General features: G+C 37.0%; 1 protein-coding gene across 1 annotated transcript; it reads right to left on the bottom strand.

Annotated features, from left to right (window-relative positions):
* Nucleotides 1-339: 339 nt before the first annotated feature.
* Nucleotides 340-26,819, bottom strand: LOC139129607 (adhesion G-protein coupled receptor D1-like). The gene is made up of 19 exons (XM_070695270.1): nucleotides 26,676-26,819; nucleotides 25,803-26,165; nucleotides 22,998-23,073; nucleotides 19,680-19,745; nucleotides 17,035-17,088; nucleotides 15,535-15,623; nucleotides 13,484-13,597; nucleotides 12,688-12,829; nucleotides 10,928-11,047; nucleotides 8,400-8,466; nucleotides 7,578-7,751; nucleotides 6,641-6,761; nucleotides 6,299-6,402; nucleotides 5,238-5,337; nucleotides 4,616-4,772; nucleotides 4,431-4,497; nucleotides 3,561-3,713; nucleotides 3,088-3,256; nucleotides 340-1,234 (listed from the first exon to the last, which is right to left on the bottom strand). The coding sequence occupies exons 4-19, from the start codon at nucleotides 19,729-19,731 to the stop codon at nucleotides 1,085-1,087; spliced, it is 1,833 nt and encodes a 610-aa protein (XP_070551371.1). The 5' UTR covers nucleotides 19,732-19,745; nucleotides 22,998-23,073; nucleotides 25,803-26,165; nucleotides 26,676-26,819; the 3' UTR covers nucleotides 340-1,084.
* Between the last annotated feature and the right edge of the window lie 766 nt (nucleotides 26,820-27,585).

Below are 27,585 nucleotides of genomic sequence, written 5' to 3'. Positions count from 1 at the left end.
ATCTACAACAATTATATTGATCTCTTCACATCAAACGAAAAGTAAGAAGACTATTCATGAGATAAACATATTTATACATGTATATTTAATATATTTAATATATATATATATATATATATATATATATATATATATATATTAAAGTATAGAATTAAAGTATAAATGCTTCGCGTCAAAGGAAGAGCGCTTAAAACAAAAGACAATATTACATAACAAAAATGAAAAATATCTTTTTTCATTTTTTCAGTTTCTTGCACCCTTGCATTCTGTGGACAGATCTAGCTCTAAGTGAGCCTTTGATGTAATTTAAGGGACACATCGTCATAAATAATTCTTTTTGAGAGAAAGTTTATCATTATATAGGTGTAGGCATAGACCCTGGGGTCTATCAATGGGGCTGTGCAAGAGTGGCGTGACTCATCTTTTCGTCAAAATTGAGTTCTTGATATATTTTTGTTCAAGAATGTAACATGCATCTTTTGTGAAAATTTTTAGTGAAAAAAGTCGGTTAACTCATTTGCCAAAGGCACCTAGCTTTTGCACGAGAACGCCAGTGCACGAAGTGTGAAACTCAATACTTACGTCCGTTTTGCACTCATTGTAGGATGTTTTGTGAAAACATCCTATAATGAAGATGCTATTAATGAATATTCATCAAAAACAAAATCTACCTGTGCATTAAGGATGCACAACACATGGTGCGTTACGCCCTTGTAATGATGTAACTCATGACGATGCATTTCTTTTTATGATAAAATTGCTAGTGCAAGACAGACGTAACTCCTCTTGTTTTTAATTTTGCATAAAAATGACTACATAATTGAATTTTAGAGTTTTGAGTTAGAATTAGACTTTTAAAATCTTTATTCCCCTCTAACTTGTTGACAAACTGAGTTACGTCCCTCTTGTACTGGGCCATCGCTATAATCTGGGCGATGTTAGCCATACTGTGACGAGAGCGAAAGGTTGTTAACATAGATAGCAATGTAAGTCTTATGTGGTATCCAAAGATGTGACTGTGGTAGGTGCACGTGTCTGACCCTGTGTCTTCGTACATGCACTGGTGTTTCTGGTTCACTCCTCGTCAGTCACGGTTGACCGATGTACTGCTAGTTGGCGGTGAAGGCTTCACACGGTTTGCCGTCATGCTGAACGTTGACCATCCCCTAACACTCCCGCTGTATTCCCGATCAATCAAGAAAGTCGCTCTCTTTCGAGAAAGCTGTGAACGCACCTACATGAAAGAAATGCAAATTTCACAGAAACTTAAAATATGCCAAAGCCTGTATAGAAATAAACGTCTATAGGAACAGCAAGGACGACTATGGAAAACAATAAAATGATGATGGAAATTATGATTATTATAACAATAATATAATAGTAATGATAATACAATTATGATGATAATCGTAATAATAGTCGTAGTGGTGAAAGTAAAAACAGCAATTATATATAAACAATAATAATGTCAATTATAATATGATAAAATAATAAATATATTAAAATCATCGACGATTTGTTCAGGTCTTGCATCTTCATCGATTACATTGAGACATATAACATTCACCCGCGTTAACGTTAATTACGGAGAATTTTAAGTGGCACTCCCACTTCATAAAATTGTTAAAACTCATTTTTGAATGCCCACGTTCGATACTTGACAATGCGACTGCGCGCGGTTCGCGAGATATCGATAAAAACGTGTCATGTCCCGAGCGTATTTTTCATACCCCGAAGTTTTACGAATCGTTTCTGATTATGACCCGAAACCACCCCCCCCCCCTCGATATTCTAGGGAGTCCATAACAAGTTCGAACAACGCAATTAATTTACCTCCCACTGCGAAGATTTTAATATACAGCATTATGCCTTTACCTCAGGTAAGTTTTTTCTTAACTTCCCTAAGGTTTTTTCCTTTACATTATTCTCAGTCAGTTGTATTATATTTTTAACTTTAACAATACCACATAGATTTTTACGTGTAAAATATTAGCCGCCTCTGATGACTACATTTTGTCGTCTGCCAGTGCTGAGACAGCCTGTTGGCCGAAACTAAGTTCCGTTTCGTAATAATGTTTTTAATTCGAATATGCATATCACTTTCATCTCCTAACGCGTCAAGGTGGTTTTTGCCATATTCAGTTTCAAAATGTTGAAATCTTGTCAATGTCAATTGCCACTGTATTGCATTGCATTGTCGACTCGAGTCGGCTATTCGTGCAGTGCGCTTCTAGCAAGGCAAAGATGTGTATATACTTAGGTGTGCCGACCGCGATTATCCAAGGTGTTTCCGTTATGAAATGTTGTTTTTTTCAAGTCAAATGTATTCTAAATATTTAGACAGTTTTCCTGTACAAAGAGTTAATCTGTGGGCGAACAGAATTGAGTCACAGATCATCGATGCATCGATTATATATGGGTAAGAATGCTGAGGCGCTCCCGATAGTTTTAAATTTCTCAGCGGCTAAACTAGTCATCTATTAGTATGCGAATTCTGATGGAATCAGCAAACTTTCCTTTTTTGCCGAGTCAGTAAGACTCGGTTTTCTCCCACGAGGCATGACCGATCACCGACGCGAGCGGTACTGTGGCATACAGCAGTGTCAGCGTAGACTCGTTCTCCGTAGGTTAGTTGACAATGGCCCCAGTGCCGAACGTTCGATGTTCGGAAGCTGAATTTAGGTGGGCCACCGGAATTCACTTTTACTTTTTTGAGGACATGTTTTTATCGATATTTCGCGATCTGCTCGCAGTCGCCACGTCAAATATCGACTGTTCGCATTAACAAATGTGTAATTAAAATTTTACCAAGTAATAGTGCCACTTTAATGGCAAGTCAGGCTATTTGCATTTAACAAGACCCCTAGACATTGCAGAGCTGTGCGTGATAACTGGAAAACTAAGTCATGTTCAAAGCAGACCCTTTCATGAGACAAGTTTGTAATTTTATCTTATCGTCCACATAACCAAACATTCATTTTATTTATTTATTTATTTATTTATTTATTTATTTATTTATTTATTTATTTATTTATTTATCTATTCATTCATTCTTGTTAACTGTAATTTAATGTACATTGACCTCACCTCTGTACTATTCCAACAGTAGAAGATGAATATGAAGAAACCCTGGAGTGAGTTGAGAATGGCAAAGACGTACTCAAAGAAGATGGTGTGACGACTGACAGACAGCAAACCAAACAGCCAAGTCATGCCCAGCAAGGGAAACAAAATTATTGCTGCTTTCAAACTGGACCTGAAAACGCGAATACGTATAGAAATTTTTAGTAATCCTTCAGACGCTTACAAATCTCTTGTTGATCTTGAGAATAAAAATTGACGTCTTGCTATCACTTATCCTTTTGTTAGTGATCCTGGTTCTAGACCATTAAATATACAACTATTTAATTGACCTGTTTTAATGTAAAGGGGAAGTAGTTTACACTATTCGGCTTCAAATTCATGCTAACAACAAAAATCAGACAGTCAGTCATCTATTCAATTACTCACGAAAAGGATACCTTCCATACTAAGTCTTGCTAGCCAGAGGCGGATCATACCTGATATTAGCATACTTGTCTTCCGTTGTGTTGGCGAGTAGCCGGGATATGATGCGAACAGTGATTCCTAAAATCGCCATGTTGAAGAGCACTATGGCCAGTACGGGTCCAACGAATGCATAAATCATACCATGCTGTATCGGCAACCAGCAGCTGTTCAAGGAATTCAAATAATATTTTCATTCATATATATATATATATATATATATATATATATATATATATATATATATATATATATATATATATATATATATATATATATATAATATATATATATATATATATATATATATATATATATATATATATATATATATATATATATATATATATATATATATATATTATTGCCAGAATACATAGGTTTATCTGCCCGAGAGCAGGTGACAATTTGCCCGATGCCAGGAGGGCAAATTGTCTCATGCTGCGAGGGCACATAAACCCATGTATTCAGGCAATGATTTTTTTATCAAATGCCTCTTCACAGTCTATGCTAGTTACATGCAGCGCATTTTTAAAGAGTATTGCTACTATTGACCAGCATCAAACAGATTTTAACGAAAGTGAAAATAGCAATCGCGCATGGATATTTTACATCTAGCATTGAGCGTCTACTTTGAAATCGAAAACGTCGAAGGGCTTCACTGGACCGGGTAACCATAGAAATCGGTCAGTACATCGTTCACAGGCCCGCTAACTCCCCGTGTGTTCCTATTTTAATCAATGCACTGATTTGCACCGCCATCGAGGCATGTAATAAATATATATATTATATAGCTCACGCATATGAGTCCTGTGAAATCACTGTACTTTATGTGAATAATAAGTCGGGAACATCACGTCAGCGTTAGCTTTCAGTTTACTTACCTTTGATCACTGACATAGTTGCCATGTCCGATTCCAACAGAGATTGCGACCACCACAAAAGGAACACCTATGTTGATAAAGATAAATAAATTGTCCCATTAAACGCCTTATTATTTTGACAGTACTGATTGGGAAACAGGCGTATCATGCTTTTCACCTTTGAATATTTACTCAACTGGACTTACCCCAACCTGTTAAATGATATACCACAAATCTTTTCTTCAGAGCTGTATTAAACACTACGACCAGTTGGAGATAGATTTGTATGCCTTCAACCAACATCCAACAGAAGACAGACGTAAAGAAATAGTGAAGGAGGGCGCTGACTGCGGTACAGGCAATCTGGGCAGAATAGAATAGAATAGATTGTAGCCAAAAGTACTTGCAGAAGAAACTCTCTGAGCTATGATTGCCGTAAAGACTGTGTTTCTTAAGCAAGGGTGGTTCCGTGAAATTTTGTCAATATGAAATCGTATTTTTTATATTCTATAGAAGTCTGAGGATTTCAATTGTCAGCAGCTTCTTTTGTAGTTCATGTGACAATATGTATTTAGGCTTAATTTCGCGTATACTATCGAGTGTATCGAAGAAAAGTGAATTCACTTCGGACAAACATTTCATAACATTAAAGTACTTTATATAACATCCGATCCGTATACAGTATGTGACAAGAGAAATTATGAACCCACTTTGTTTTCAAAAGGACCAAACGACATGCATTCTTCAGTAACTTTACGTCAAACAAAATTTTTATTCTGTTAAAACAAAATTTTTATTCTGTGGAGAGGACAAAAATGTGTTGTCTACCTTGTTTCTTGTCTGTCCAATACCTGCCAGAAAGACGATTTGTCCAAGTCCAATGGCAACACAGAGATTACCGTGGATGATGCGTTCGTTAGTACATAACCTTCAATAAATTAAATATGACCAGGGACTTTACACTTGTTAGAATTCTTACTTTATCTATATAACATGATAGTTTACACAGGAAGTGACATTTTCCATAAAATATACCACTTCTGAGTGGTAACATATTTGACAAATAAAAGTCTTTGCAAGGGCTTGTACTGTAAGAAAATTGATACTATGCCATACCAGTATACTGATGGCGCTAATAAAGCCAGCAGATTGTCGAGACTTTAAAAAGCCATGCTATACTCGCAATATAGCACGATTGGAACCCGCTCGAGCTTTCAGCTAGAAAAATTACCCTCTTTTGGCGTTTAAAACCAGATATACTGCCATAAAATGATAGCAATAAAGTACCTCAGCAGCATATCAGTTTTCTCCAGTTCACTCAACAATTGCGCACGCTTACACTTCCACGCATATGTGTTTTAGAATTGGTCAAACTCTCGTGGTGTACCGGTCGTTGAGTTGGTCAATTTAATAGGTTAAATAATTCATAAAAAGGCCAGTTTTTGTTTACCTTTTCGTTCATTCGCATTTGTGACGTCAATAAAATGATAAATGAAATACTAAACAAACGTAAAATTAAATAAAAAGGTGATTGATGACCCAATTCCTTAGAATTATGATAACATATGTTTAAACAATATAATTCATAAATAATTAATGTAGCTTTTTACAGTTGCATTGCAGAACCAACTACGACTCAAAGTTTCGTTTGTTTTGCATTCAATATTTGCACCTACAGTTCTATCCATTTTGTTAACCTGCTCTACAGAGACACCTTGTCATAAACTTTTTCCAATACTGCCAAATGGGGACTATTTCATTTGCTCTTGGAAAATATTTTAGACAAAATTAAATACATATATCTAGTAGCGGGGTATCATGTATAGGCAACGTGTTATCGGCATTATTTTTTTGTTTTTATTTTATTAAGATGATGTGAAGAGACATACCCGAGCAGAGCAAAGGTGAGAAGCGTCATTACGATGGTAAATAAAGAAATGCCGCAACCAATGACACTAATCAGTTCCAACGATGTCGCGTGTATTGGAGCCACCTACAAATGAAAGATAAATCAGCATATAATGTATTTTATAGCGATCTCGCATTATTTCTTAAAGCCAAAGGGTTAAGAGGAAATAAATTGTCTCATTTCTAGCCTCAAATCCGGCTTACGATTATAAAACTCACGAAAATTATTAAATGTAGTAATAAGAAAATCTAATGATCTAGCTCTAACATATTCGGTTTCGATTCCAATTGCGTAGAACATCATTTAAAGTATCAAGACTTACTTCAAACTCTCTTAATCGAACAAGTACACCAAAACTGGTGAGATGGTTGCAGTGACAGACAGTTACTGCCTGACTTGTGCTGTGAACAACACATCCAGTGGAATTCCACGTCGCTGTAAGGCTGAAAACAAAGAAAATATGTTGAGGACTTCAGTTCCAAAGTTAATACTTTCGCTCTTGTATCTTATAAATCATAAAGAATATGGAATCTGTGTACAGTATCAATTCATACATTACGCACCTTTTCCACCTAGAAACTTGAAATCAATTAGAAAACTAGGAAGAAAGACATTCAAGAATTTACCCACATTTGGAAAAAGTCGTTTACAAGGCAAAGAATCAACACAAGGAGAAGATTAACATCATCATCCCTGATAACACCTTCAAGACGCGCTTCGCTAATCACATGCAATCGTTCCGTAATAGCAGAATAACGAATAATACAGATCTAAAGCTCTCAAGGTTCATTGAAACTTAAAAGAGAAGAAACAAGTCTTTGATTACTCGTGATCAATTATTGACAAAGCATACAGCTAATCACTGAAGTAAGCCATAGATTCTTTGTATATCAGAACAGCTGCACATTATCAATGCTGACTAATCTACGCTGTTAAACTAACCCTTTTAGTTGGTTTGAAAATATTCGCCACCAAAACTAATAGTACCATTATTAAAGATTAACACCATCTAAAAACAGAATGCTACGTCCAAGCCAATATATATATATATATATATATATATATATATATATATATATATATATATATATATATATATATATATATATATATATATATATATATATATATATATATATATATATATATATATATATATCGATATGGGACTCAGCATTGGACGCCATAAAGCCTTTGAAAACGTAAGGCGTGAACACTATGCAGGGTTCCACTAGAAAGGTCGTTGATGGATTACCTACCCGTCTGGTCCTCCATATTCTATGAATTCACAACTCACATCCTTGACCGACGCATTTAGCAGATCGCGGTGTTGAAAAGCAAGTTTCACTGGTGCATTGTCTGGCAGAGGAAACAATGGCTTCGGATATACCGTACTTGAGAGTATGATGCTCTGCAGTGATCGACCTTCGACGCTGAAAATACAAAGTAATGTAGACTATCATGAAAAGGAAATCTTCGTGCAATATTGGCCATTTCCATCGTCCAGTCACCATTAAGGGTGAGAATCTTCGACTTTTTACAACATTTTCAGTATTCATGTTTACATTCAAGTTGTCTGATGTCATTAAATTTTAAAAAGTACAAGCCTTATAAACACAACTCAGTCACGTTGCGATAATGGTGAATCGGATTGAATTTCATCCAATCATGATGTGGCTGATAGTACAAGCATGCACGTTGTGTTGATAAAATTGAATGTTGAACGTTCCTTCATTATTTTCGAGTAGATGCAAAAAGTATGGAAAATGCAAAGCAGCTTACTGTTGGTATTTTAAAATAATATTATTCAGTATTTGTCACGCCAAATGCCAGGTAACAAAGCATTTTGTATGCGAATAAACTACGAAATATAATTTTTGCCGAGACTTACAATAAAATAATATAGCCCTGTACTGGGAATTTCCTTTCCATTAGACGACAGTTGCTTCCCACGTGTTAAAAATTTATCTATTCGCATTTCGTGCCATTTTCATGTTGCTTGAACAGTACCACCAATCATGCGTGGTGTTCATAGCAACATTCAGTGCGATTAATGTAAACAGCTAGCGTACAGAACATACTTTATATTCGCAGTTTCCATGACGACCCTCGGTTCTGCGTATTTCACATTCACCAAGTATCCAGTCCCTGGGGATTACAATGAAATGCAATTAATTAGGGCTTTATAAGAGACTAGTCTCATGAATCCCACTCCATGCCAATATGAGAGCTTTCATGCTTATTTGAACTGTCGCCGCCGCTTGGACGGCGCGATTTCTCTGCCTGAAATCAATCAGACATATCTAGTAATATTCTCTGTTTGCTAGCTGCAATTTTCTCAAATATACCTCCTCGGCAGGTAAATAAAATAAAAAGCACTTTCCGTAATAAAACACATAGTAGATATATACCACACAAGAACTTTCCATTTTTTGGGGGGAGGGGCAAAGGTACGATGATAGCAATCTTATTTTTAATAACATTAACTCTGTTTTTAATCGTTTTGCGTAAACAATCTAGCCATCAGCGGACAGCAACGAACGATTTTTTATTCAAGATGCCTCATTAAACTTAACTGTCGCTTAGCTCTGTAATCATCAACTCTTAGTATACCATCAAGAGTTCGCGATACACCATTTGTAGCGACAAATTTACTCTGGAAAGGCTATGCTTTCTCTAATATTTGTTTTGCGGTTTTCCATTACCATAGTGTTAAATTGCTATTCTCCTTGCTTCAAATATAATGTTACGCATAATTCTCTCTCCAGAATGTAATGTAATTTCCTTGAGCTTTTTGTCAACACTGAAGGGAGGTTGATGGCCGTAGAACTGGCTCTGAATTCGGTAGAAATTACACGGGCTCTGTACCGTCACCATTATATTACACCATGTCCTGTGAAACTGGTCATGAAATTGTGCGTGGGACCGAAATCAAAAGGAATATTAATAATAATATAATTTGGATCCGACTGAGTTGTGAGTTATTTTCAATGATACAATTTGCCAAATTTCTACACGTATATGCGCGTAAATTTGTGAGGTTGAAAAGTGAGAAACAGCTAGCGGTAGCATTTCACCGACCTATGTCGGAGGTAACTGAAACTAGAGTTACAGGTGTACGGTGTCAGGTAGTCGTTGTGAAAGAATTATCTCAGGGGAAGAGACACTTGCTTCGAGAAGACTGTAACAATGTGTTAGTGTGTTGTGTGCATTTTTGTATGCTAATGAACATTTCATTGAACAATATGCATCAGATCGATTAGAACGTACTTGGCACACATGGTGCGGTACACAGTCAGTGAGACTACCCACAATTCCCCTTGATTTGTTCACTCAAACATTTTTTGCTAAGGCTTTTTCAATTTCATCAGTTTCTTAACAATTTTTAATTTACAATTTATGTTCAGGATTATTTGTTAAAACTATGTTCCAAAATTATTGATTATGTTTAAAATTCAAGAGTAAATTGAATGAGAAGTCGATGTTTGGAGGTGCTAAAAATTGCACACTTGTCAAGATAAAGTTATCAGCAACTAAGATGGTCTCATCATACCACCTGTCAGACATGCAAATTTCCTTTGTCATGAACATTAAAAAAAATCAATACCCTTTCTTTTGCCAACACAGATGCAACTTATTCCCTTAGTTTCCTTGAAAATATTGTTTATGGCTGTCAAAAATCTATGTCGACAAAATTACAAAATTGCTATCTCCTCCGCGGAAAAGGGGTTGTTCTTCTCATTATTCACAATGAGAAATAAGAAAATTATGATTATCAGAACTATGTTGCCAGAATTTTGAAATATGGACCGAGTTGTTCTGTGTACAGAAGAAATTTGCTTCAGTTCAGTGAGTGATCTCCGTGTGTACAGATCATGGAGAATTGTGGGTAGCCTCACTTACTGTGTGGTATCAGATCATTACGTGTTGTTATGTAGGTCATCCCCCCCCACACACACACACACACTCATGACCTGAGTTTAATTAATCTTGAACATTCTTAAGATCACAGTCCTAATAAGCATATCGATAGAAGTTCTAGATTGTTCTTATATTCTCTTATATAACCATTTAAATATTAATACTCGGGGCACAGTTTTCAGTCTAACGATCGTGTCTCTGACCTGTTAGTTCAAGACTTTGGAAACTCCAGCTGTATTAATTTCAAGACTTTTCAAGACCTTCATAGCAACGCTGGATGTATTCTGTGGACTTTGCGCAACCTCAAGCCTGCACGCAAACCAAAGGACTGTTCACTTTGCCTCAGTGTCTGACTCAACTCTGGAGCATTGAGCCGTCCCAGCTGCGATAAGTAGCCTGTACCCTTTTACAGTTTGTGTTCTATCCCTGACTTGCTGATTAGTTTTTATTTTTTGTAATAAATTTGGTTTTGAAGGGAATTGCTGAGCTCACCGTGTTTTCTCACGTAAAAGTGCTTCATTTGACTGTGCTTGCCAGAGTCAAGGTGTGTGTCGCCGTGTCTGTTTGTATGGCCGACATGCATGCGACTTTATATCTGTGTGTATGAGAAATGGGTCATTTGAATTGGAAAGTTATTGTTCCGACACGGTGATCGTCCTTCAACTAAACTGCAGCGGAAGCACCTCACCGGATGGCAAAACTTGTCGCGGTAGCCGAATGGTGTCTGCATCTTGAGGGGAAGCGTTTGAAGGAAAGATGTATTCCTGTACGTCCTCGCTGAACAAACTGCTAAGTTCGATAGTGATACCTACATGAAAAGACAAACAAACAAGTGCTACATTTGGTATGTTACCATGGAGTCCTGAGTCATTCGAATATAAATACTAAAATGCAAGCAAAACAAGTAAAGAGTCGGATCTAACTTTTTGTCACCTAAGTTCACATACATTGTAGGCTTTAATGGTCATTTTTCGTTAATAATGTGGTGCAAATTTCGTTCTATATTAGCCTAATTCATACCATGCAAAATTTATTTTCCAAGGAATTTAAATCGGCTACACATTTCGCTTACACTTTAGTCTTATCTGGAGTAAGCCTTTCTGCGTTAGGGGAACATCCATAACGAACGCATGGATATCTAATTGTTCCATTTTCCTCAGGATTTCTACTAGAAGCCTTTAAAATGGGCTGAGAAGTTGGTGTAAATGTCAAGGAAAATGCAAGATATTTCTTATGTCCAGGAAAGAACCATAGAAGAGATGTTAATGCAACAAATATCCTTAGTTATATGCTGATAAATATATCGTTGCGAATTTTTACGGCTTGGTAAGCAACGCATGTTTTGATTAGCACGACAAAAATAAACATTTAATAATCATTTAAGAAGTCTACGCTGAAAGACAGTAAAGCATAAACAATAAGCTGGGAACATTTTTGAGGGTTGATATTTGTGGTATGTATAAAATAATAGGGTGTGATATGTTTCAACATAGTATATCATTCAGAAATTTCAGCTGTTTACTCTACATTTTTAATCTTATTTGTATGTTAATGAGGACTAATTTTGTTTTTGTCATGCAAATGGTTGTCATGACAATCCCCTCGAAAGGCTTAATTGGGCAGGAGTTCACTGCTTTGGCTCACTACATCTGCGCAGCCGTGCTATCCGGTCGACCTTTCCCCTAACTTTCTCATGCTTTTAAATGATACTGTTAACGTAACATCAATATGCTTTAATAAATTGGAACGTGCTCTACACAAGTTCGCCTTTTTATTTGCATCCTTGTTAGCGTTACAATTTGATGCATGTTCGCGCTTACGAAAGTGCTCGGTTCCCTATATGTAGTGTACAGTGTGATCTTATTTCTCGCACTCTGTCGGTCAATATCGGGAGGTGTTCGTTTCTTCAATTGTGAATAGGTTTACACGAATTAACACTTAATAGTGTAATTATCTGTCGTTGAAAAAAGGTAGCCATATGACTCGAAGATATATTGTCTTTCACGTAGAAGATTAAGTACACTCATCACATCAATTCGGCTGTATATTGAATAATAGACAGATGATGATATCTTTTGGGGCTGTTCTGTAGTTTTGCCCTAGGGTTTCAGTGATACAATGTGTACAAACAAGCGGACTAGACATTATGTTGGGTATTGTGTTATCAACAGTAAAAAAGGAAAACAACGGGCCACGGACGCAGTCCACAGGCTCATGAAAATTCCGAAAAGATGACGATTCCCTTTTATAGTATGCAAGTATTTTTTAACATTATAACGCGGCATCTGCGCGCATTTCTGCAAAAAGCAGAAACGTTGCTACAGTTTTCAATGTGTTTAATTCAAAGTCTAAAACATGAAGCGTACATCTGCATGTCTGATACGATATAGGATGATGTTGATTATGATAATGTTAAAATGGAGATAATGATGATTGAATTTTTCGTACCTAGATCGGCATATTCCATTTCGATTACGATCGTCTTGTTGCCAATGTAGCGATCGTGGATTTCTTGTATGAGGTGTAAGCCGAACGCGTCAACTTGCCTTACGGTATCACTGCATTCAGCGTGGCAAAAAGTAAAGTTACTCTGCAAAACATAAAGTATTTACATGAATGTGGTATTTTGTGTTCGTTTAGAGGAAAAATTATAAATAGAGACCACAAAAGGTGTATTGATTGCAGGTTCCTGGACAATAATTTGGCATGCATACATACATTGCCCGACAGTCTATACGAAGTCAAGTTCTTCGCTTTGTACAAACCCACAGTGATGACACATACATGCATACCCACATACACACACATACATACATACATACATACATACATACATACATACATACATACATACATACATACATGCATGCATGCATGCATGCATGCATGCATGCATGCATGCATGCATGCATGCATGCATACATACATACATACATACATACATACATACATACATACATACATACATACATACATACATACATACATACATACATACATACATACATACATACATACATACATACATAATAACATACATACATACATACATACACACACCATACATACATACATACATACATACATACATACATACATACATACATACATACATACATACATACATACATACATACATACATACATACATACATACATACATACATACATACATACATACATACATACATACATACATACATACATACATACATACGTAAGTTCGACATATTAAAATACATACCTTAGTAGATTTGTCAATGATTGCAGATACTCCTTGCTTCAAAACTGCCTTGAAATTGTCGAGTATGACGCCATCAGTCGCTCCTTGAGCATTAATGGCGGAGATTTCCGTAAACTGAAGATAACCAAAGTTATGATGACTATCAACTTTTTTGAAACAAACATAAGACATCTTTAAGCTTGTGAAAATGATAATTGTACAAAGCTAGCAAGCCAAGTCACTCAAGTGGGTATTGTACTCGAAAGGATACGAACTTATCTTCCTAGTTGAAATGTGTGTATGGCGAGTGCCACTAAAGTATGCGTGTTTGCCTTTAATAGGTTATTGTCAATAATGAAAAACTCCTTTACCATATATAGAAGTGAGGGAACCCTTGAAGTCGCTCCAGTAATACATCGTTATGGAAAGATCAGACAGGTAAGATTAGAATTTTTTTATAACTTTTATCAAATTATTTATATAAAATTTTAAATTTATATAATTTTGCACCATTGAAGACATTGGGTAGAGTGGGACAAATACTGAAACTCAATTTTGACACAATTAGGCATAAAATAATGAATGACTGCAAGATCTTGCCTGAATTCTTGGTTTTATCAAACTACTAATGTTGTAATTCGGTTTTTATTTTTTATTTTTTATGGGACTTAAACCCTCATTTCAGTGAAGTTTTGAAGACCGACAATTAACGAGTATTATTCGGCTGAAGCGAGAGCGAAGCCAAAAATTAACAGGCGTGGTGTAGCCGTTGAGAGTAATAGAGTAATATGGCTTCCAACATATCTCGTCCTCGCCCACAAATAAATGTCAATGGTGCTAATCAGGCTGCAACCCTATCGACCTAGTAAACATTTTCTGCAAGAGTTCATTCGAGTTGCTGTGCTGCTATCAAGAAATATCAGTGTAGGAGATTAATGGTTAAGGTTTTGCTTCGCATACATTTTTGAGAATTTGTGGGATTTTTTTTATTACGCGCGTTTGATTGGCTTCCTACTGGCCCCTTGCATCGAGTATTGATTATCAGCCACTTGGCTCGTACCAATAAAAGTGTCTCAAACAAATCGTTGACACACAAGACGTCATATTTTAAGTCCAAGAATGTTCTATAAATGTGTTTGTGCCACAAATGAATAACAAGAGGAACGTGCGTCTGATTTCACTTCAATAAGCAGTGAATTAAAAGTTGCTACAATGCATTTTATAGGCCGTATATATAAAACTGTGTAATTAAATTGGTTAAATACCAACCCTTTGTTTTCGATCACGATTTTTGTCAAATAGAACGTTGATTGACTTCGAATACAAGGGCAATGTTTTAGATTAAAATTCTTTTGAATAGTTTACCAATCACTGATGTACTTGTTTGCACAGAATGACTGCACATGCAGCTAAATAAATTTATCTCGTACACCCGATATTTCAACAACTAGGAGATCAAGAATTGTTGTCATTAGCCGCAGAACGTATTCAAAGGTATACAAATTGCACGTCTGATTAAACCGTTATATATGATTGCATGCTACCGTAGACAAGCAGACGTATCGATGAGCTTCAAGGTTTTGATCACTGAAGAATTGCAGAGAATTCAAAAGACTGAACGACTCTTTCGCAAACCAAAATCCAGTGCCTGTTGATCAGAATTGGCAGTGATAGCACTCGCGTTTGGCAGCATTTTTGGATGTTGATTCCTAATCGAGGAACAAGGAGAGATCTCCTAATGGTAACGTATATCCCTCTTTGTCTGTATTTATATCCTTATGTTTTGTTTTGTTTAGCCGTTTATTGTAGCCTTGTTGCAATTTATGACAACACACTCACACAGCCTTGCTTTTGACTATAGGGCTTCTACGAGATGTTTCCTTATAACAACGCTGAAGTTAATTTTACAAACTAGCCAAGGCCGCCCTTCCCTGTGAAAGTCTGGGTTCCTTTCAACCTCAATACGAATGTTACCTCGTTCTTGGACATGAACTGGATCGGACGGGGAATTACAAGTAACCATAACACGAAATAGAAAAGATTATAATTAAAAATAAAAACAGGCATCTTACCCTTTGATGCCAGGCAGATCCGTTCAATGGTGGCGGGCATTTGTTTCCATTGATAGTGTCCTGATTGAAACACTGGAGAAGATCACGACCTTGAAGATTTATAATGAAACGGTATATAAAAATGGACATCAGTTCATCAGTAAATTTGCATGTGAGAACTTGTGACTGGCTTGGCACACTTAAGCTAAAATCTTATCCATACTAGGAACTTCATCGATTACTTTCATGACCTTATAATGACCTTTCATCCTTTTTCCTCTGTTGAGAGTTCACCGATTTAATTGAAGACTCCATGAGCAAGCATGATTATTGAAGTGTACACTTAATCGAGACTGCTTCTTCATTTTACTATCACACAAAAGCATTTAGCATGTATCTACTTGCGAAGTGCTTTTTGTGAACGCGATGAGCGTCAAACTATCAAAAGATGTAATATCCTGTGTATTCTTCGAAAAAATTACCCATTCTTTAAAGACGTGATCAGGAAACTTTGTTCAATAGAAAAACTACTTCATAAATGCCGCACAGAGTGCCTACGGTAAGTTTGCGGATCATAAATATCTAACGACAAATAACGTGCATTGTGAAAGAGATATACACGATTCAGGCATTCTACTCATCCCCTAATTAGCAACTTAATTACTCTAAATGAACGTTTCACGCAAATGTCGCACGACAATTCTTTTATGACTAGCCAGAAACCAATAATATCCGCTAATGATACCCAAATTAAGACTCAGTTGCTTATTTCTGTGCCGTTATGTCCAATGCACATTCTTAAAATTTACGATTTAATGAAATTGAAATTTTCAGTTAATATCCATCACTTCAGGCTGTGTTAGCTGACAAAGCCTCTTTTCATCTTACAGCAATACTTGTATTATCCCCCTTATCTTTCCGAAAGATATAGGATTTACACATTGAAATCGTTCGTTGACGAGAGTTTTAGTGACGCACGCAATTTGGATTAACGGCGCCTAAAGCTGACTGACGTAAATCGGAATATGACGTTATAATTTTCTCTGACAGCAACAGAGTCTAAACAATTTGTTTTTAAGAAAATAAAAACCAATTTCAGATGCGGCATTGAGCCCGTTTAACTGAGTACTGAATGCAGAAGGCCCGTCAGCTTCTTGCTGAAAGAACTCTACCAAAACTTAGTATTTATCCGTGAATATTCCTGGAAATGCGTTTAAAAGCTTTAGCCTACAGCTCAGCACAGAGTAAAACGAATACCCTGAAGGCTTACATGTATTTACTGAAGAAAGAGAACTTCTTCCTAAATACAAGTCGCGAGTGGACGATTTTTTTCTGTTGTAATTTTATTTTGTAACGATTAATTTCAGAAATGACTACAACAAACCGACAGAACATTTTTCTCATGATCTTCTGATTTCCACCTTGTAATTTTGTGAGTAGCAGAGATCGACAGAATGTGTTTATTTGAAAAAAGGGATATTCGATCTTGCCTACTTAATGAATTGCATGTGTATTGCTTACCAGTATCTATATCTATGTCCATTCCACAGCGAAAGCAATCGCAGGTACTTGTTCCTAAAGAAATAAGATTGGTTGGTCAGTAAACCTTTTAACAGCATTTTTGAATTATATACAGAAGTATGCATATTTTAGAATATATTTATATATATACACATGCGTGCATGTATGTATGTATGTATGTATGTATGTATGTATGTATGTATGTATGTATGTATGTATGTATGTATGTATGTATGTATGTATGTATGTATGTATGTATGTATGTATGTATGTATGTATGTATGTATGTATGTATGTATGTATGTATGTATGTATGTATGTATGTATGAATGTATTAGTATGTATGTATGTATGTATGTATGTATGTATGTATGTATGTATGTATGTATGTATGTATGTATGTATGTATGTATGTATGTATGTATGTATGTATGTATGTATGTATGTATGTGTGTGTGTGTGTGTGTGTGTGTGTGTGTGTGTGCACGTACGTACGTACGTATGAAAAGTATTATTATTATATATATCATCATGGCGTTTTAAAAGATTTTGAGGACGCAAACGACATCGTGTGTTGCTCCATTGCCATGTAATCCGATTTCAAGGAAAGGCGGTGACTTTTTAAAGTTGAATAAAATTTCCTTGCTGGCTGTCAATTAATCGAAAATAAATACTTTTTTCACAATTGATCTAACCACAGACAGTGGACTGTCTCGACTATATATGATTCGATATTCACTGACTCATTCTTTCTCTTCTTTGTCGATCGATGAAAGTAATTTCATCTTCAATACTCTGTCCTAATTTGACAGATGTAATATCCTAACCTATATTGTCATTAGTTTCTGACCAACGTACAAAAACTTGGCCCGTTCGGCAAGGCACATATTTGATGAGATGTTTTGAGACACAGTGGATAAAAATATATTGGGTGAACGGCTGTACTCTATGTATTGGTGAGATATTCATTTTGCAGTCTCCCCGAAAAAAACCTGGGATGTTTAGGCGATAACAAAGGCGATGACTCAGTTAGTTAAATAAAACAAAACTTTTCGGACATCATATTTTTATCTAAGCGTACACTTGTCGGTTCGATGTGCGACCGTACGCAGATCGCCCATATTCTCCTTAAAACTAGTCAAAACAATTCTGCGACAATGATGGTGTCTCCTCGTGAACGTCCTTGAACCCGTAGCCGCGACCATTGTTTTTTGATGTGCTCCGTGGTTGATGATTGGTAGAATTAATGTATCAAAATTTGAAGACACGCGACTGAATCCTGTGATTGTTAGGCAATTGACGGTGTGTAGGGGCGAGACGGACGGCAACAGTCCACGGACCAAGGGAGCATCAGCAGTACGCAGTACATCGCATGCTTTCTGAGAATGAACCGCGTGTTTCCATAGCTACCATGCAAAATCCGGCTTTGACCAATGTTCCTGTCCTGTTTCGGAGGATAACTTTCGAGCTGCGTAGCTAATGTTGAGGTTCAGATATCCGAATCTTTCGTGTTCGAAAGGTTTATTGCTTTACAGAGAATACTAAACTTTTGTTATTAGTTTACATGTACATAACCCAGCACAAGGGGCAAAGCCAAATACTTACCAGGTTGGAAAATTTCTGCAAGTCGCTCTCACCATAAGGATGAAAATACCGGCGTCGGTATCACTGCTCCGCCATGTTATTGTTCTGTGCACGACTAGTTTTAAAGTCATATACTTTCATATTGCCATTCAATATTTTACGCACGAAGTCACGTCCATTAGGAAGCAAAACGTTTACAGATCTCGACTTTCGATGGTGATAATTAGCTCCAAGCCGTGACATGTCTCCAGTTACGAAGTTTACCCGGTAAACTTCGAAAATCGAAATCGACATGAACATTGAGCGGTGCTCGTGAACTTACATGTGGGCAAAATAAAACATCAAATGGCTACACTTTCGGAGAGAGAGATGGGGGTAATGCAGTCGCGAACTGATCATGGTCTTCAGGATGGATGGATGCAGTGTCAGTTTACACATTTGCGCTGCACAGAATCGAAAATGTACAGATACTTTCCCGAAGTTTGACTTATTTTATAACCGGTGTAGCACAAAACCAGTTACTCATCAGATGTTTGATTCGCAAGTTTGCTAAAGTTAGATCATAACAGAAAATGGTCGCTGTAGTCTTCTGTTCTAAAAAATATGTTCTTCAACAACAAGTTACTTACGAACAGTGATGTCATATTTTATTATTTTTATAAATATAGATTAATGGATCACGGTGTTAATATCCGATTAATTCAACGATTTCAAACCGTATTTATTTTTTCTGGTCGAATTGTTAGTAGTTCTGTAGACTAACGACGTCTACGCTATCGTTTAGCTGCAATAATTGTACAGCTGCAGCCAGCGCCCGCGCCCCGGGTAAGCCTTATTCGGAACGTAATAATGTCAGTTGCAGCGGCGTCGTGGATTGACTGTACCTTTGTCATTACTGTTGAAATACGCCTTTTATTGCTACAAGCATCACGGGCTTCATGAAACGTTGTTTCTCAGTGTACTGGTGAACTGGTTGTGAGTGAAACAATATTGCCACCCGGAAGCTAAATAGCTCAGTAGTACAGGTTGATTTCACCAGACGTTTAATTAAACAAACTTACCGTCTGTCAAAAACACTTCAAAGGCTTCAGTGGTGGTATTCATCGGAGACATAGACACGGAAGTAACTGAAAACACAGGAGAAAGGAAGTTCATGAAGCATCGACACACAAAATATAAACCTACCTACCTACCTACCTAGTAATTACCTACCTACCTACCTACCTACCTACCTACCTGCCTGTCTGCCTATTTACCTATCTAGCAAATCTACGTACCTACCTACCCAGTACTTAACTACATGTGCCTACCTACCTCTTTCTCCTGCCTTCTTACCTACCTGCCGACAGACCTATCTGCCTACAACCTACCTATCAACCTATGAGGTGTAGCTACCTTCAAACATACGGCATATACAGTTTCAGACCTCCTGCATCAATAAGTTAAGAGGCTCCGATCCTACGATAACAAGTTGTGTGAACTCATCCGCAATTGGACATCCTAACGTTAGAGGATTATTTTAAAATAAATTCCAGCAGAACTCTGTTAAACGGCATGCAAGAAAAAACCAAATGGACCTTTGACGATTATATGAACAATGACAAAACTGTCGCTCATCATTTCTTTTTTTTTTGAATTCAAATTTATTTCACTTTAAGAGCATGTTTACTTACGTTGCATTTTTTAAATAGGCTTGTTTGAACAAGGCGCCTATCTTGAAAATAATGAAATTGAAATATTTACATTTGCAAGAATAAGTAAATGTTTTTTTGATATTTCTGTTTTGATGAATCGTTTAACTTTTAGCAAAATATTGAAACCATGTGAGTGGTTTTTTTTATTTACCTCTTTACCAAAACTTCAATTAAAAAGGGGACTAAGGAAAATATACTCCTTCCATTGGAAATAATCGTTTCGCTTCTCTAAAAGACAACCGGTGTCTTCAAATTATTGGCAAGAATTGACTTTTTAAGTCCTTTGACGCTATATGGTACTTATTTCGTCGAAGCGACGAATAGAATTCTGTGCCTAGGACCTAACTCCGAGGGCCCCGTTGGAGTCCTTGTTTCTAAAAAAAAATAATCTAGGGACAGATTGCAAGAACTAGCGATAATGTCGAAGCATGCGCACTGGCTTCAAATGTCCATAAAATGAACTCAGAACTAATTTCTAAAATCCCCCCTGATGGCTCCTTGACGCGATACACTCATTTCCCTCATCTCTTGTTGCAATTCATTGTGGAATAACCGACTTCTAAAAAGCGCAACAATGGACACTTTGAAGTCAACTTTGTTGCCTTTCCGAAACTTTGTTAAGCTCAGATGAGGTCGAGCTGCCGAAAGAGGACCAGCCTACAGGATGACCTCTTGACCCCCACCACAGGTGGCGCTGTATGAACGTTTGCAGGAGATAAAATTCCTTACTTTTGTAACATCTATACAAGAACTAAATATTACACATTTCGAAACTAATTGATATTAATGATATTAAGTCACATTCTACGTCATATTCCACGTATTTTCGGATGTTATATTCACATGTTTCTGCCATTTATCGCTCTTTTACCAATAGTTTCTTCTGTGTCAAAGACACGTAGGCACATGTTTGCAGTTCGAAACTTTGTCATAGACGAACTGACACAGCACGTGGTTTTCGGTTCATTCGTTTTCTTGGAATCAATTATTGGCCAGAGCGAATATCAACGGACCTTATCATGACGGACGATTCTAAACAGTTGCTGCCTACATATACAGTCTAGCTGGTAGAAAACGCCGCCGTCCAAACGAACGGCAATTCGTTTACATTTTCCCCATGGAGTGCGGATTGGGTCGAGTGGCTCTGTTCACTGTCTTCTTCGCTTGGTGAGCACGCACAGTCTGCCGGGAGTTCGAATACGATAAAGAGAAAATGCGTTTGCAGTATCGATACACTGCCCAGAAGTTTAAAACTTTGACAACGTCATCAGGTTAATCTTTTGGCAGCACTCAAAATACCCGCTTCTAAATTTCATGGACTATATCATATTCTGGAAGAAGTTTTCCCACAAGACACAGCGGTAATCAAAAGCAGTTTCAATTAGCCGTTAATGTAGGACAGTCTGAGGTGAAAATGAAAAGTTTTGTACAAAGGTCACAGTATTGTTAACCTTCGGCTATTAGTATGGCATAAATAATCCATATGTTTATTTCATGAAATCAACATTACCTCAAGTTGTTCTTAATATTTCTTCAACTTCAAGATTGACTTCATAGATATGTTCCAAATGAATGGACATGCCTTGGAGTGTTTGCAACGTCTTGCCTTTAACGAGGTCCAAGTCATTTAAACTTCGCTAACCATGCCTTGAATTCGCTCGTTTAGTGACATAACATTATTTTCGAATGACTAACACGAATGGAGAAATTAAAAATCCTGACGTAATGACAGTTTGATCAGCAATAGCCTTATCTAGCTTAGACTTACGCTTGTACATACGCGTTCAACCATAGTAAAAACTAGCGCAGCGGCTGTCGGTATCAATCTTGAGGCACACCAACAATCACTTTTAAAATATTCAAAATTCACCAATATGCCTCAAAACTTGCTCTAATTAACTCAATTATCCACCATTTGTGTATTTATGACAAAGCTAACTTAAACGTAACCGTCGGACATACTTTTTTAGCTGTGGCGCTGTGTCTTATAAACTTAACATAACTTTTGTGATGAAATTATCCAGCTTGTATATGCATCTTTCCCTCAGATTTATGAGGCTAAATGACTAAGATTAACAAAGACTCAACGACGGATAAAATGTTAATGATGAATCTAACTTCATATCATACCCCCTGTCTGCTAGTATTGTGCATGTATAATGTGTGTATTGTTTATCACAGTAATATCAAGAGCAATTAAAACTCTCCCTTGTCTGTCTGTCTGTCTGTCTGTCTGTCTGTCTGTCTGTCTGTCTGTCTGTCTGTCTGTCTCTCTCTCTCTCTCTCTCTCTCTCTCTCTCTCTCTTCTCTCTCTCTCTCTCTTCTCTCTCTCTCTCTCTCTCCTCTCTCTCTCTCTCTCTCTCTCTCTCTCTCTCTCTCTCTCTCTCATACACGCACACAAACACACCCTAAATGACCAATCAATGAATCAATCAGTACCATTATTTAAGAGGACAGAGCCAAGCGTTTCTCGTTTCGAAAAATTATTCTCCGTACTGGAATGTTTTTAAACTCACAGTGTAACAAAGTGTACCCTGGAAAATTACAGGACTATGTCAAAGGATACGACAGGACGCTGAGAATAATTTGTCGGTGGCAAAAAGAGTAATTCAATAATTTCAGCAAAATTAAACGGGTTGTATATGTTACAAGCAACAACATGATAGAGTATTCTTGTAAACTCACTTTTGATGTATTTCGTCTGCTGATGACGTCAGTACATCTACATTGATACAGACCCATTCGACGTAGCACATCGAAGCTGAAAAATCCAATAGAAACAAAATTCATTTAATACTACACGCAGTATTTTAAAGTGTTGACCCTGCTTAGAGCGCAATGCATGCAAACGCAATAGACAATCCCACAACGAGGGAAGGTGCCAGAATATGTGTATATTGGCATTATAGAAAGTCTGTACTACCTTCAGGTCTTAAACGTTTCCAGGTATCTGTGACCGGTAAATAAGAAGGATAAGCAGCTAGTGTTCATTTCGCTTCAGTCAGCAGCTTTCTGCCATTTATATACACAATAGTATCGACGGTGAAGTATCCATTAGCAGTGTCCAAAATGGGGCACGGGTTCTCTATTATATACATCTGTCAACGTCAATACGCAGAATGACACAAAACCATCTAACAAGATGGAAAAGTATATGCAAAAATGCCCTAAATTTCAAACGAATACCCGTATTTTTGATCGCAATGCGTTAACCTAAAATCTCGATTACAAGATGAAACAAACGTATTTGATCCTGACAAGCGCACAGCTAGATCCCGAAATACGTTTGGTGCACTTTCAAAACTTGTAGTAGATGTTATAGCCAAAATTTGAAATCGTGCATACATATCATTTCAAAAAGGTCCAAGTAGCCTAACAACGTATACTTCCCTCATCATTAGCGATTTGTTTAGCCTTAAACTCACTTTCATTTTATTGAAAATGAAAAAAAAACCGAAAAATTCGTATTGATATCTATTTTTGATCGTTGTTGGACAAAACGAGCGACGTTCATTATAGTTTATGATTGATGTTCAATCTTTCTTACTAAACAGTGAGCGGGAAACGTTACATGTGATCGTTTCGTTAATTCAAATTAATTCAACTGTAGTTGCTAGATCGCAATATTCTTTTTAGACTATCTCAACGTGCTCATTTCGACAATACACAGAGTCTATGTACAATCGTATGCAATCGCTACCTTCCTTTCCAATTTATAGTAGGAACAAAATTTACGTCATTATTATTGCTTCACTGTTCGATGTCCATTAGTTTCTGCCTTTGTGGACGACCATTAATTTCTTGTCATTAAGTCTGCCAGTTATTAATGTGTATTTAGCGCATTGCAATTTAACAGTTGCCTCATAGATTATTTTGAGTTCAATATTTAAATGAACACATCAGTGGCAACAGTAATCGAGTAACGTGCCTTTATCTTCTGATCGGTAGTGTGTAGCAATACAATTATTTACAGTAAGAGTCCTTTCTTGACAAAAGCTATTGAAAACATACTAGGTGTTGTAGCTTGTGATAGGTACCGTATGGCGATAAAATTATTTTTAAAAGTTTCCTTATGTCATTTGCTACAATCATTGTGTACTAATCATATCTCGTTGTTGATCATAATTCAACGTAGTAGAGCTGGAATAAATTGCATTGTTTTTCACTTTACAAACGGTTCGGTTCCGATGTGGTATCGGGCGGTACCTCATATATTAAGATTACGCGCGAAAGAAACACGTCCTTCATGTGAAAACTAGCGAGTGAAACAGAGAGTCGTGGTTGTTTGTGCAGATTCTGGAAATTTACTTAAGCTCACTAGCATTTACGCTCAATATCGTCGATGCTATGTTATCACAAGCAGTCAGTCAAAACACTTTTTCTACGTTTGACTGGTTTAAGCTGGCCGTTATTGAAGCACCCTTCAAATGCATGCGCTATACGCAAATAAGACGATATCCTCCATAATCCTGTAATTGAATGATCAGCTCAACTTAAAACAGTAAATATCCACTACGTTGCCCTACATGAATAAAATTAACAAAGGATATTAGCTTCTTTAATTTGCGTGTTTAATTTTTACATAATCGATTCCTTGAATATATGATATAGACACAATGTCGACTTTACTAATTTGGTTTTTTTTCTAGAAATCACACAAACTGTTTGGAATTTAAGAAAACACGACAGATACGCCAGATTATATGATGTATTTCCAGTCTCAGCGATGATGTACACTCTTCAAACCAGCAATTCAAAATTAAGGTGTCATCATCTGACAATAAGGCACAAGATTCGTTTTTAAGATAGGCTCAAGCCGATATCGAAGACATTTCTCACGCAAAGCTCAGGAATGGAAACCATCTACGTCAAGAATTATGTTTTCCGTATGATCCTGCCAGTTATGATGAATGGAAAGCCAACACGTTACCTTTACAGTTTTTGGTACTAGAAAAACTAATTACCTAAAATTTACCGATATTTGAAATTACGGATGGCCTACATCCATATGTTAACTCTACGGGGAGAAATAAATATTTTCAATTTTCGAAAAGCTAATACGGTGAAAATTTTCCTTACTGCAAGACTTTTAAAATGAGCCCCCATAATTGGTAGATGATAAAGAATTGTAAAAATTTGACTCGAAATACCTGTACCTTATGGGCATTCTATCGTAAAGCATTTTCTCCAGTGACCTCATAAATTGTTTTCAAATTAAGAAAGCACAACAATTACGCCAGACGGTCTGATGTATTTCAAGTCTCGGCGAGGACACACAAGCCCCGAAGCCATCAATGCAAATTTAGATAAGGTAAAACTCTGTCACAGTTACCATCATGCGACAGTCGGGTACAAGATGCGCTTCTTAAACAGTCACGAAGCAACAAAAAAGTCATATTTCACGATTAGCCGAGAACTTATTAATGTCAACAATGATGTTCTTTGTATGAACCGGCCAGCTGGTTACGAATGAAAAGCCAACACCGTTACCTTTGCAAATGTTGAGGTCGACTGATTCCGATAACAGCCACGGTTGTTCCCCGACGGACATCACGGCGCAGTAATACGATCCTGTGTCGGTCAGACGAGCCGGCGAAATTTGCAGATTGAAGACCCCACTTTCATTGTCCCCCACAATAGACAAACGGTCGTCTCCGTTCAATACTCGGCCCTCGTTGCTAATCTTCACCCCAGCTTTTTTCCAATGGAGCCTGCCGACCTTGTTGTCTACGGCACATGTAAGCACCACTGTTTGGTTCTCAAAGGCGTACGTCTCCTCGGTTACAGTTCGTAACGACTGCAAGGGTTCTGGGGAAACTGAACCGCTTTGATGGTTGGGCTCTGGTGTTGTGCCTGTTTTCATACAGAAAGACATAAACTGAAATTGTAATCTTTTTTAAAAAAATTCTCTTCCACGTCAAATAAGTGTAAGATGAAATGTAGACAAAATGTGACTCTGTATTTCTATCAGAAATTTCTATAATATACATTTTTTTCTCCTTTATTTAACATTACGCTAACGTGCTCGTTGGAGATCATATTTTGACACAGTCTGTATTTACACACGGTGTGTCATCTTCTAATCCCCACAAATGAAACACATTACAGCAATAAACTGAAAAAATACACTAAGTTGGTGATGCAAGTTCTTTATTCAGGTTATTGCCATAATTCTTGGCAACAAAAAGAAAGAATATTTCATCGATGAAAACAATCGGTCGAAAAGCGCTAAACATATTATCATGAACACACACAGACGTGTGTGCACCTAGACACACACAGAGAGAGACACACACACACACACACACACACACACACACACACACACACACACATATATACTTATATCTACTTATCACTTACCTCTGCAACGAGACATGAAACAGTAAATGTAGACGGCATACAGAGCTGCAAATCGCGGTCTTTCCATCGCAGCCGGACGCATCAACCACGTATCCCTCGATATGTGTTAGAACGCGCGTCAACCGTCACGAAACGTTATGCGCTGGACCTAACTTCCTGTCACGCTCATAATAATACGGATCCTTCCACGCAGTCAGTGAAATGGGTATAGGCAGGGACCCATTTGCGTCGTCATGGTGACCACGGAACATTAACAGGCGCGTCATTGCGTAAATGAAAAAGTAGAAACTTGTTCTATTGTTAAGATTATATGAAAATATCAACACTTCAATTAATCAGAATAAACGATCTCATATTTACTTTACTACGCGTTTTAATTTTCTGGAGCTGTCTTGTAAATATCAAATTAGCGCTGGGTAATTCAAATAGGTCATACCCGGTTTTTCTGAAAGTTCAAAGTTCACATAGGTAACACCTTATAACAATTAATATGCGCGTTGTCATAAACAGAATTCGGCCTATTGTAGCTGACTTTTTTGGATGCCCTCTGATAAATCTATGGACAAGAAGATTATAATTCATGTTAATGTGTTTCATGAAGTCAGATTCTGACGAAATTTTGTGATTGATACCCTCTGAAATTAAGTAGCTGTATATCAGTGATGCCATAGATGCTGGATCAGTTCGTGCTAAGGTAGTGCACGCCACGCAATTAAAAAAAAACAGTCTTCCTGAAGAGTAAATCATCCCCTTTTTAAATCAAGAATATAAATCAAGGGTCAGCGTGCGAAATTACGTACTAGAGAGACGAATTGCAAATTAATTACTGACTAATTACTGATTAAGCCCGCCAATCCAGCGTTCACTTTAAATTAAATAATTGCGATTTTCACATGAATAAAGATAGATA

The sequence above is a fragment of the Ptychodera flava genome, chromosome 3 (assembly GCF_041260155.1).
Source record: "Ptychodera flava strain L36383 chromosome 3, AS_Pfla_20210202, whole genome shotgun sequence".
Lineage (NCBI taxonomy): Eukaryota > Metazoa > Hemichordata > Enteropneusta > Ptychoderidae > Ptychodera > Ptychodera flava.
The sequence above is the reverse complement of the archived record's forward strand: the minus strand, read 5'-3'. Positions and strand labels throughout refer to the sequence as shown.